Source organism: Vidua chalybeata, chromosome 3 (genome assembly GCF_026979565.1).
Source record: "Vidua chalybeata isolate OUT-0048 chromosome 3, bVidCha1 merged haplotype, whole genome shotgun sequence".
NCBI lineage: Eukaryota > Metazoa > Chordata > Aves > Passeriformes > Viduidae > Vidua > Vidua chalybeata.
The window spans coordinates 107,549,513-107,561,642 of record NC_071532.1 but is presented as its reverse complement, the minus strand read 5'-3'; the positions used below and the strand labels follow the sequence as shown (position 1 = coordinate 107,561,642).

Sequence of the window (12,130 nt, the reverse complement as noted above, 5' to 3'; positions counted from 1 at the left end):
TCTTTATCATTAGTACTTCTCAGCTGAACTTCGTGACTTTCTTGTGGTTTATATTGGAACCCACAAAAGCATAATAGGATGCTTCCAGCTGCACTATAAATGGAAACAGGGATGCTCAAGTTTGCCCACCTGAACATAACAGGTGTGGTCTTCAGCAGTGAAGACCATTTCCTGGTCTTCAGCAGTGAAGTTGATCCCAAAACTACTGGCAAAGTAGGGAGTTATCTTTAGGTCAGTTTTATCTATACAGCACATCTGCTAAGGCAGCTGAGAATATGAAATACTGCTGAATTCCTGGAATGGCTTTCCCAAAAAGCCCTTTTGGAATAAGGATGTGTTAGGCAAATTTTAGCTTTTCCTTGGTGTTATGCCCTGTCAAGCACAGCACCGCAATAATGTCTCTAAGTTAAATCATAATAGAGGAAACAAAAATGCACTCAACTCACCTGCAAAGCATTGAACAGACTAAAGAGGATGTGGAAAGCTGGATGACTGTTTTTGATGATGGTGGCAAGGCCAAAACCCCAGGTGAGGCCTAACAGTGGTGTCAGGATGGCCACACTTTTGCCAATCTGAAACAGAGATTTCCTCTCCTGCCCGCTTGATCTATCCCCAATAGTTGGCCTCAGTATTTTTATTATAACAACAGCGGCAATGAACAAGTTTGTGGCCACAATGATCAAGGCTGGTATGACAAAGGCCAGGAGAGCTTTGCTGTCCTTCCAGTTGAGCCAGCAGACATCCTTTCTTGTGTAACTGTTCTTTGGCAGTGTGACAGCGATGGTGGTGACTGCAATGACAAAGGGGCACACGTATCCCAGGCAGAATGCCACTGCCTTCTGAGCAGTCTTACTCGTGTTGTGTAAGATGAACACCAGTCTGTAGAAAAGGATGAGGCCCAGGCTCAGCATCCAGAAAAAGACACACAGGTAGAAAAAATGGATGAAGAAGGTGGCCACGATACAGATGTCTCTGCTCATCTGCTGGCTTTGATCAGAGATGGAGGCAGTGACAATGAACCAAACGTCAGCAATCAGCAGGGATGTAGCAATGTTGAGAATACAGACATGGCGCATGTAGGAGGTTGTGTTGTTTGTCACATACTTCCAGACCAAGGATTCAATTATGATGCAGACCACCAAGCTCACGATTGAAATGGCCAGACCAACGAAGGAAATATAATTTTCAAAGATTAGCTCAGAGGATCTATCAGGTGACATCAGGATGGAGAATGATGTCAAGTGATTGCAGGAGCAAATGACATAATCTCCTAACTCTGTGGGTGTGCAGCCACGATTATCCCAGTCCCCCCTGTGATTGTTGAGTGTGAAGTTCCAAAAGACACACTTGGGCATCTTTAGAGACAAGTCTTTCTTTGCAAATGTCATATTAACATCAAACTTCTGGCTTCTGTTGCTGCTCAAAGTTGTTGTTATCAATAAACCATTCACATATTCAAACGTTTTCTGGGGCAAAATATGTCCAAGTTTTGAGTACATCACACTGACAATGGTTGAATTTTGGGTTAGAGTCTGGATTTCAGTTTCACTAATGAGCACGTTGACTGTGAGGTTTTTTGTACTGCGGAAGTTCTTGTTATAATCCGTGTTGTTATTTTCCTTGACAACTATTCCTTGGAGCTGAATGGTGTTTGCAGAGACAAAAGGAATGGTGTTATTAAGTGGTTGGAGGCGCAAGGAAAAATTTTCTACAGACCGTAGTAACAAAGAACTTTGTTGTGTCTTCTCTTTATTCAGGTCTTCCCAAGCTTCTGTTGTGGAATCATCAACAATTAAGTCCACTGTGGATAAGAAATTCTGGAACAACAAGAGAATAATGCAGTTACTGAAATCCCACACAATTAATTGTTGTTTCTGATGGTAATTTATGTGTGGTCCTAGAAGTGCCTTTTTAAAAAGCCCAGCATTTTCTTATTTTGCTCAGTCCATGTCAAGTCTTCAGTTGTTAACCCTCTGCATACTCTGTTGCCAAGTTAAGGTTTCCAAAAGCAGAGCTGTGTGACTATTTTTTTTTATATTATTTGTATTTTGGCATTATTTGGCATTTTTGGCATCTCCAGCCTTCTTTCCTTTTTTTCTCAGTGTTCATGCTGTCTTTGATTTCTTGGTGTCTCACGTAGGGCTCTCTATCTATAAACTATCCAACCTTTTTGCACTTTTCTGTTCAGAAGAGCAGTGCTTTTCCTCTGGACCTCATAATCAAGGTTACCCATTATTTCTAAGGTTTCTTTTGTTATTCATTTTTTGTTAAATTCAACTTATTGTCCTTGCTTGATCATGGTTCCTGGAATTTACTCTCCCTATTCCTATTTCAACCTTTTTTCTATTCCTGCTTCTACTCATGGAATCATAGAATTACAGAATGGTTTTTACATTTAAAGGTCATCCAGTCCCTCCCTTCCAGGTGGCAAGGACATCCAGCTTCATCTTGGACACTTCCAGGGTTTGGGGCATCCACAACTTCTCTGGTAAATCTCTTCCAGTGCCTTACTGCCCTCACAGCAAATAATTTATTCCTAATACATAATCCAAACCTACCCTCTTTCAATTTAAGCCATTGCTCCTTATCCTGTCACTACAGGCCTTGATAGTCCCCTTTAAGTATTGAAAAGCTGCAGTAAGTTCTTCCCTGAGCTTTCTCTTCTCAAGGCTGGACAACCCCAACTCTCTCAGCCTGTCCTCATAGGAGACCTGCTCCAGCCCTCTGACCATTTCTGTGACCCTCCTTTGGACCCATTCCAGCATGTCCACATCCTTCTTGCCCTGGGGACCCCAGAGGTGGATGGAGTGCTCCAAGTGGGATCTCACCAGAGCAGAGTAGAGGGACAGAATCACCTCCCTTGAATCAAAACATGTTTGGGTTTCTGAGCTGCAAAAGCAAGCTGCAGGCTCGTGTCCAATTTTTTATCCATCATCCCTTGTCCTTTCCTGTCTTAGAATGCTGGAGATGTCCATGTGTTCCTAAAATATTTCTAGTTTCTAAGCTTACAACAGCTTCTCTTTCATGCATAGACTCCTTGTCCTCATAATTTTGAGTTTTCATAAACTTCTCTGTATCTTTGCTGTCACTTTGTCTCATTCCCTTAACACTTTCCTGATCTTGATCATAAGCAGGTGTGAAACTTCTTCAGGGAGAACATCATCCCCTCTGACAAAAGGGGCCAAAGGGCTTGGTAGGTGTAGATAAAATAAAACCTTACCTGCATAGTGGGCTCCTCTGCCTCGACTGGGATAGAAGAGACCATATCCAGGATGGTAACAATTGCACCTAGGTTTGCTGAAGAATTGTGTATTGTGGTTAGCTCCTTTCTTGTCTGTTCCTGAAGCTGTGCAAGGTAGGAGGGTAGTTGAGCTTTTGCTTCGGGGCTGCTGACCAAGGACTGGAACAGAAGATAACAGCACATCACATATGAAATCCTCTAACCTGACTGAGAGATAGGTGACTCTGGATGGTTTGTGGGTGGGAAGAGCACTGTGGGATGATATCAAGGTTGAAAACCAAGGCCTGGCACCCATCTGTGAAGTGCAGTGGCCAAGGGTGTGGGCACTGTAGGAGGGGCCTGGGGATGAGGCTGGGCAGTGGCCCGGGGCTGTTCCTATGGTCTCACTGTTGGTGTGCTCTGCAACATGCTCTGGGCTTGTGCCTGAGCACAGCTCAGGGAATGTTCCAGGCCAGGAACTGCTCCTTATGGATGCCATGGACAAGGTCACCTTGCCTGGGAACAGAGCATTCATGTGTATGGACATTTTCCATGCAGTGCCTCAGGCCCTCTGTGTCCCGGGAGGGGCCTCGGCTCTTTCGCTGGCTGGTGTAAATAAAGCCAAACATTCTCCATTCTTTCTTTTGAAAGAAACCTTGAAATGCTTCATGTATTTTCGATTATGATAAGCAAAAATCATGCAACCAACATTTTTGCTCTTTCTCCCCACCCAGCTCCCCATGCCAACCTCCACAAAGCCATGAGTGTTACCTCAGCACTACTCAGCAGGTCGTTTATTGGTCCAGACAGGCAGTCATTCCTTGCAACCTTCCATGAGCTGTTGATGCACTGGTAAGTTATATTGCCTCGAGTAAAACCTTTTGGATTTTTTACGTCACAGCATGGCTTCATTAATAGGGCCCCTTCTGTTCCAATGCCCAAGCTGTCTGAGCAGGTAATTTTCTTACCTGTACAGAGAGGAGACAGATAGAAAATAAGAAGCAGGGAGATGAATGAATTTCCCCCACAAAACTTGTGATCTGTTAAAATATCTTTCAATTAGGATTTCAGCTTTCTGTCTTCATTAATTATGATCTTTCAGGGTGTATATGTCTCACATTCCTAATTTTTATGAATCAGGAAATTAAGAAAGAAATCTAATAAAGCTCCGATTTTTGAGTACTGAATCAAATCAACAAACCAACACCCAAAGACTTAGATTCATCTGTTAGACTACAGGGTTAGACAGAGTTGGAGTGGGATTATATTGGCCATTAAGCAAACAATAATTCACACAAAATTTATTCTGTTTAGGTACTCAGTAGTGCTGTAGAACTAACAGGAAATTCATTAAGACCTTGATAGTGAGGCCTCAACACCTTTTTGATGAACCGTGGGTGTTGCTAATTGTCTTTGATTGGCTTAGTCATATCAGTAAGTATCTGCTGATTAAAGTCATTAAAGTGTCTGCATATTTATTGCCTAAGAGAGTGAAATCTGGCAGATACAGTGATTCAACTGTAGGTACCACTGCTGTGGAAAAAAGAAAATTTCTGCATCAGGGGGATGTGCAACGTTTCTTCCTTTCCAATTTAGAATAAAAGAGCTGAAATATCCAAACTCTTGTCAGAACTAAACATCAAAGCTGGATTTAGCAATGCTGAATTCTAATTACCAAACATTCCCTGCAGAGCTGACTGGAAGCTGCCCTGGTCTCTGCAGCACCTCACAGAGGTTGCCCTTCTTGTGTTCAAAGTGGAAACCCTCTCCCACAGGCTGTCCTCCTGAGCCTGATGAGGCACCACAGTCTTTGATCCTTACTGAATTGTTGGTGCAAGCTGGGAGCTGCATGACCACATTTCAACACAGAGGATGAAGCTTGGTGGTGCAGCCTGCAGCAGTGACTAAACTGTCACTGCTTTGGAACATACTGGGTCCACTCTCAAATACAGCAAAGACAACGCATCTTGTCTATTTTTTTTTTTAATTAGATCAAAACTTTTAATCTAATTTCAAAGAGGTATTTTCCTCTGTGTAAAATTTTCCCATTGGAAAAGGAGACAAAAGTTCTTGGATAACAAAAAGCTGTTTCTGTTAGATGTCACTGGTGATGAATTTGCGGCATCTGATTTAACAAATATATTGTAATGTCCTATATAACAACTATAAACAGTAACTTTTTTCCTTACCAGGTATCAAGTGCAGTCTTATACGTTCACTGTCAACTCCCTGTCCGATGCGGTTGATAAACTTGCAATGTGCCACAATCTCTTTCTCTTTGTCACATTCCTTTTCTGTGTGATTGTACATGTAGCAAAACAAATTGTCTTTTTTCTTTCTCTCTGTATGGGTGGATGAAGACAGGTTAACACTGATTTGGGGTCAACTAAAACCAGCAGAAAGCATTGGCAAAACTTCATTTTCTGTGGGTACTAGAAAAAAAAAAAAACAACTTTCCTTTGTGAAAAAGCTCCCTCTCTGTGTGCTGATCTCTGTGTCTTACTCCCTTCATAATAAATCTGGCAGCTGCTGCATGATCAATACCTTTTCATTTACTGGTGTGTGAGCAAATTCTCCCCAAACCCTCTTAACTGTGCAGTAACCAAAATTTGCTTTGAATATAATTATTGAGAATACTCTTCCTGCCTTTACCACAGGTGTTTCATTTAGGCTGGGATAGTGTTTGGCTGCTCTTTTATGGTTCTTTGGAACTCAGGATCTGTGCCACACTCCTACAGTGTTTCAGAATGCTTGTGCCTGAGAATGAGTCTCCAGCTGCAGTCTCTTCCAACCACATGCTTGCCTTTTTCTTAGCTACTGAAGGCCTCCTCAGTCTCCACCTGCTTTACTCCTCAGCATGTTGTTTTTGCACTCCTGCGTGCTTACTGAGTTATTTTTGGTAGATCATATTTGCTTTTTCTTTTTTACAAATTAACAGTTTTGTAACTCACTTGAAAAATTTTACTGTATAAAAAACAACACACTTGAAAACTTATAGTATATAAAAACATGTCAGAGAAATTTCAGAATTGCCTTAAATTTGAAGACTTAGAAGTGTAGGCTTTTGTATTGTTAAAGACGTGCCCCTGTATCCTCAAAGAAAATGGAGTGTTTTTTTGAATTGCATTCTTAATGGGTCACTCAACATTTTTCATTAATTAGCAAATTTTCTTAAGTAATGTTTTCTCAGTATTCATTTGAAAAAGTGACAGAATGGAAGATAAAAGCAAATAAAAGGAGTTCAGCAATTTCCAATGTGAAGAAGGTTTGGGATGCTCACTTCTCCCTGCCTGGCAAGTCAAAGCAAACATTGAGTTTACCTATTATGTATTTATCACTATAGCAGTGACTTCAGTATTAATCCCAGACATGTTCCCCAGACATGCTCAGCATCCTAAAAAAAGTCCATTTCCCCTTTTTTGCACTCTCAGAACTGCTCTTGGGTTGTCATGAAAGCAGTAGGCATGGCTTGTTTACACAGACCTAAATGAAAACAAAAAACCCAGAGACTGGGCTGTGACACAGAGTGAAACTGATGATTCTGCAAGTTTATTGTGTCTTACCAACTTGAAATTCATTTTGTTGAACCATAAATGTAACCCTGTAGTCTCTCACGGTCTTTGCACTTATGCAGCACTCGAGGACATGTGGCACTTGGCACTGTATCGATGTTGCAATGGGGTCTATCAGGATGTTCTGCTTCAGGGGCAAGGAAATCACCTCAATGGTAATGTTGGCAGAACTGTCCAGGTTTTTCTGGGAGAATGTGCAGATGTAGATGCCTAAAAGAAGCAATACAAAACCATGTTTCAGTCAACAGAAGTGCTCCTCAGCTTTTGCATGGTCATGAATGCTGAACAAATACAGTGCTGTTGGCAACATCAAGCCTTGCTGTCCTCCAACACTTAAAATTTTAATTCAGAGGGCTTTTTATTTATTGTGGCCAGTGAGCAGTTTATTGTGCACAGTGATTTGCAGGGCTAGGGATACTGTAAATGATCTGGTACAGAGATTTCATTGCCTTTGTAGCCAATGAGACCATATTTACTCACCTCTCCAGTCCTGCGAGGCAGACTTCACTGTGAGCACAGACATGGCTGGGAATTTGCTATTTTTGATGCACATATCACAGTCTACTGTTTTTGTGTCATTTCCAGACTGGATTTTCCAACTGATGCTGTCATAATTGCTCACATCACTTTCGCATGTTACATTGAACCCGTATCCCTCGGAAACTGTTGAGTTTGTGCTTGAAGATATTGTTATGTGGGCTGAGAAAACACAGAACAAAAGTCACATTAGTGAGAGTTACTTTTAATCATTTTCTTACAAATTCTGTGTGCCACAGAGGCCATCTATGCACTAAAGAGCTGTTGTTCTGTCACAAGTCCCTGCCCCTCACCTTTCCGCAGGTACGTGACTCTGATGCTCTGAGCACGCCTGGCTCCGTGTCCAGTCTCCATCTCACACGTGTATGTGGTCACTGCACCTGACTTCTCAGGGGGGCACAGTGACTCGTTGATGTTGAGCTGGTATCCAGTGCAGTTTCCACTCAAGATGGATACTCCTATGGAGAAATAAGCATTGTTTGAAGGGCTACAGATGTCCAAAAATACCTCTGGAAAGCACAAGCAATTACTCCAGCCATGGAAACCCTTGTGGGTTTGTATGTAATTGACATCATGGCACTTTAACTTGTTGCTGTTTTACCTGGCAACACTCACAGAGTGGCAGCACTCAGCTCTTTGCTGAGATTCCTCCTGCCAAAATCAGTCAGAACACAATCACACTGCTTGGAAATCTCAGGGTCAACCAAAATGAAGAGTATTCTGGTTAAGCCTAATCCTATTTGTGATATTTAGGATGAGTAAAGGTAAGTAAAACAGGAGTAAACACTGCAGATTTTAATGTTGTCTAGTTTTGAAATAAAAATGTGGAGGTACTTGACAGTCATTCAACTTAAAATCTGAAGAGTGCTGGTTTAACTGTGAGCACTAAAGCTGTCCCACGCTGCAGCTGACAGCGCAGTTGACATGAGAGCAGAGCAGAGTTCCTGGGGGAAAGCCTGGCCACAGGGAATCAGGGGTAAAACAGCCCCTTGCAGTGGGCCAGGATCCCCTCTCCCTGAAAGCACTGCTGCACTCTGGTATCTGTCCTCTGAGAAAGTGACTGTGTGCATGAGCTGTGAAGATTTTAATCTCAGTTTGCTGTCCTGCTTTCTGCAAAGTTACATTTATGGCTGATAGTTAACAATAAACACTTCATACTCATAAAATATTAAGAGGGGCAATAGACCATTTAGGGTGATGATTCATAGACATTTATGAGCATTTCAGTTCATGTTACTTTATAGCTCTTTGTAGCACATTTACTTGGTGCCTTGTTAACTCTTTATATTGGAAGGCCTTACGGGATGCCTCTGACTCAACTGGTATGTGAAGTATCACAGCTACGGGTGGAGAGGCAAACAGTGCTCATATTTATCTGTATTGCAGCTGTTTCACAGTGCAGCACTTGTACCTCACAAGTGCCAAATCTCAGTATGTGGTACATGAAAGATCTTTGCACCCCAAGGGTGTTTCTGGAGATAGCAGCACAGACTGGTGCACTCATCCTTGCTCTCAAAATTAGACCATTCAGAAATAAACTTTCTGGAAGAAGTTGCTGTGTTGCTGGTCCAGGCAGCTGTTTCCATCCATCCAAGTTTAAGGCATCAGTATATGGAGATGCCTGAAACCCCACTGGCACTTGCACAACACATACAGAGTATGTCCTTTCCCCTGCCACTCACACCTTTGGAGCATACCTTGTATTCATCCTAGGACTTTGGGGCAGCCACTTAGGAGGAGACCTTTGAGCAGTGAGCAAACCTAGCAGGTGAAAGACAACCTTTTGTTCATCTTACCTGTAATGTTGATTGTTCCATTTACTTTCCAGGAAACCTTAAGCGATGTCAAGTGTCTGTCAATGCAACAGGACAGCAGAAGACCCTTTGCTTGCACTTCAGGACTGTTACATGTGACATCGATGTCCTCAAAGTTTGGAGTGACATGTAGTGGAAAGACAGATATTGTTTCTGTGGCGTTGTGTATCTCTGTGTGATACAGACTGCTCATTATGAACACGCAACTATAGGAACCTGTGAAGCATAAACAACAGTTTTTGCTGAGTTTGCCTCTATTTTGGAATTAGGAGCTACTTCCACATCTGGTTTTCACATGTCCCTGCTCTGCAGTGGCTCTGCTACTTGCTGATCAATATGTACCCTCAGGTCACCTGCAGAATGCTTTCTGCAGACCCCTGGTGCCAAATGTGTCTAGATTAGGATTCACTGTTGATGGGTACTTGAGATCAGTGTTCTTGGACCAAAATACTTCAAATCTGGCTGAGTAGGTGCTATTGGGTTGCTGGGGTATATTGCCCATAGTCCTTCTGGCAGCAGTATGTCATGGTAGGAAGATTCCTACAGAGAACAGGTGACAGAGAGGTGCCCAGGGTGGACTCCACCAGAACTGGCCTCAGAGTGGAGGCTCTTAAGCTGTTCAGAAGGCACTGTCAAACAGAACAGAGGATTTATCACAGAATCAGAGAATATGCTGAATTGGAACAGACCGATCAGGATCATTAAGCCTAACTCTTGGCCCTGCACAGGACACTCCAAGAGTGACATCATGTGCCTGGGAGCATTGTTCAAATACTTCTTGAACTCTCAGGCTTGGTGCTGTTACCACTGCCCTTGGGAGCCTGTTCCAGTGCTCAACCACCCTCTGGGTGAAAAACTTTTCTCAATTATCCAAAACCTCCCCTGACTCAGCCTCATGCCACCTCCTTGAGTCCTGTCCCTGGTCACCAGGGAGAACAGATCTGTACCTGCCCCTCTGCTTCCCTTCATGAGGAAGTGGAAGACCACAATGAGGTCTCCCCTCAGTCTCCTCAAGACTGAACAGACCAAGTGACCTCAGCTCCTTCTCATACAGCTTCCCCTTCAGGCCCTTCACCATCCTTGCGGCTTCCTTTGGACTCTCTCCAATAGCTTGATGCCTTTTTTGTGTTTTGGTGCCCAAAACTGCCCCCAAGGACTTGAAGTGAGGCCTCCCCAACCCAGAGCAGAGCAGGATGGTCCCCTGCCTTGCCTGGCTGGCAATGCTGTGCCTGATGCCCCCTCAGGACATGGATGTCTCTCCTGGCTGCCAGGGCACTGCTAACTCACATTCAACTTGCCATCGACCAGGACCCACAGGAACCTTTCTCTTTATCAGCCCCTCTCTCAGGCAGGAGTCCACTGGATGCAGCCAGGCTTGGTTTTCAGATTGGCAATCAGAGCTCCACATTTCCCACATACTTTAAGTATGTGGATTTCTCTTCCCCAGTGGGATAGCCAAATGAGCAGACATCTTACATAGGAGTGGAAACACCAAGATTCATGGCATCCTCAGTCCAAAGAATTTTGGATCCACTATTTCTACCTCGCATTTGTGTGCCCAAATACCTGGCCACAGGCTGCCCTTTTTGAAGTTGAATGTAGAGTTCATGGTCCAAAGACAAGAACTGAGTGGAAGCTTGAGCCCAAGCTCTGATAATACATAATAATTCCCCTGATAGATCCTCCCAGAAAAATGCCACCAGTTTACCTGTTTCTGATTTTCAAAAATCTCTAAACATGCAAAACTGTAACTCTGAGCTCTGATTTAGTTAGGTCATGTGTGTGCAGGGGGCAAGGGCACTAAGGACAAATTCAACCAGTCTCCAGTCACCACACCAAAAGCGTGGGAAGGCCTCACAGCCATGCGATCACCACCATCTCCCCTGGTATGATAATGAAGCCTGGCACTTAGAACACCCAGTCACATACAATCACTTCAGTCAGTTCACATCTTACTGGCAATGCCAGTCAATACATAAATCATTAATGAAAACAACAGGAAAATGATGAGGGGCAGTGTAATTTTCACATTTCCTCTAGAAAATGCAGCCATTGCATTCATCTTTGCTTTTTATAGAAATAGCCACAATAAAGATTTACATCTGCTGTTTTAACAATGGAAAATCATACCAGAATCCTTTGTGGTAACATTGGTAATTTTAAGAATTGATCTTCTGGATGCTAAAACTGTCTCTATTGAGTACCGGGAGCCGGCTGAGATTGTCTGGTCAAAGTGATACCAGGTCACGTTGGCAAATGTTGAATTTATCTCACAGGTCAGTCTTACTGTGTCCCCTTCAAAAATGTTTGAGGGTTTCACGGTGAAGTTTGTCTGATCTGGGAAGACAAAGAGCAATATTCTGCATTACTCTCACTTCAGCTCACATCTTTATGTGTCTTTCATTTTATAGGGGACCCAGGTGCTTCACATCAGCTGCAGGGTACCACCTCTGATACAGGCCATGGGATTTGCCCTCAACATATTCTTTTAATATCTTTCTCAGCTAAAATTTCCAGAAGGTATTATGCAGAGTTAGAAATATTTTTATCACCACCACTACTTTCTAATTAGATAAGCTGGGAGGAGAAGCAACCAGGTTGAAGTAATCCTCTGAGACAGACAGTCCAGCACTCGGTGCACTGAGAGCAGAACACCTCGAGGGCACTTGATCAGCAGCTGAATTGTAACACACTGTCCAGCAGCAGCATGGAAAATATGTCAAGGAAACCAAGGGGAATGTGTTGTCATGTAAACTGCAAGAGTTTTATGTTTTGCTTTAAAGAGAAGGAAGTGCTGGCAGCTTGACATTCTTAGAGCGGTCTCAGTTCTGGAGGTGAATTAAGGGTGTTCAATCTCTCCCCTGGACAGAAATACATCAGGGATCATTTAGAATCATTTAGGCTGGAAAAGACCCCTGAAATAATCAAGTCCAACCAATAACTGATCAGTGGAGTAGCTGAAAGTCTTTGGTTTTTCATGGGAGGTA

The 12,130-nt window shown here is 43.1% G+C and overlaps 1 protein-coding gene across 7 annotated transcripts in view; it reads right to left on the bottom strand.

The window, feature by feature from the left end:
• The window catches only part of ADGRF5 (adhesion G protein-coupled receptor F5), a 40,451-nt gene that overhangs the window by 4,459 nt on the left and 23,862 nt on the right, over window positions 1-12,130 (bottom strand). For all 7 annotated transcript variants that reach the window (XM_053938125.1, XM_053938130.1, XM_053938128.1 and 4 more), the window contains 9 exons: window positions 11,274-11,480; window positions 9,126-9,359; window positions 7,623-7,787; window positions 7,273-7,491; window positions 6,784-7,002; window positions 5,410-5,562; window positions 3,992-4,188; window positions 3,221-3,400; window positions 447-1,817 (listed from right to left, as the gene is read on the bottom strand). In XM_053938125.1, the coding sequence (XP_053794100.1) occupies window positions 447-1,817; window positions 3,221-3,400; window positions 3,992-4,188; window positions 5,410-5,562; window positions 6,784-7,002; window positions 7,273-7,491; window positions 7,623-7,787; window positions 9,126-9,359; window positions 11,274-11,480 (2,945 nt within the window). The remainder of the gene's footprint in view (window positions 1-446; window positions 1,818-3,220; window positions 3,401-3,991; window positions 4,189-5,409; window positions 5,563-6,783; window positions 7,003-7,272; window positions 7,492-7,622; window positions 7,788-9,125; window positions 9,360-11,273; window positions 11,481-12,130) is intronic.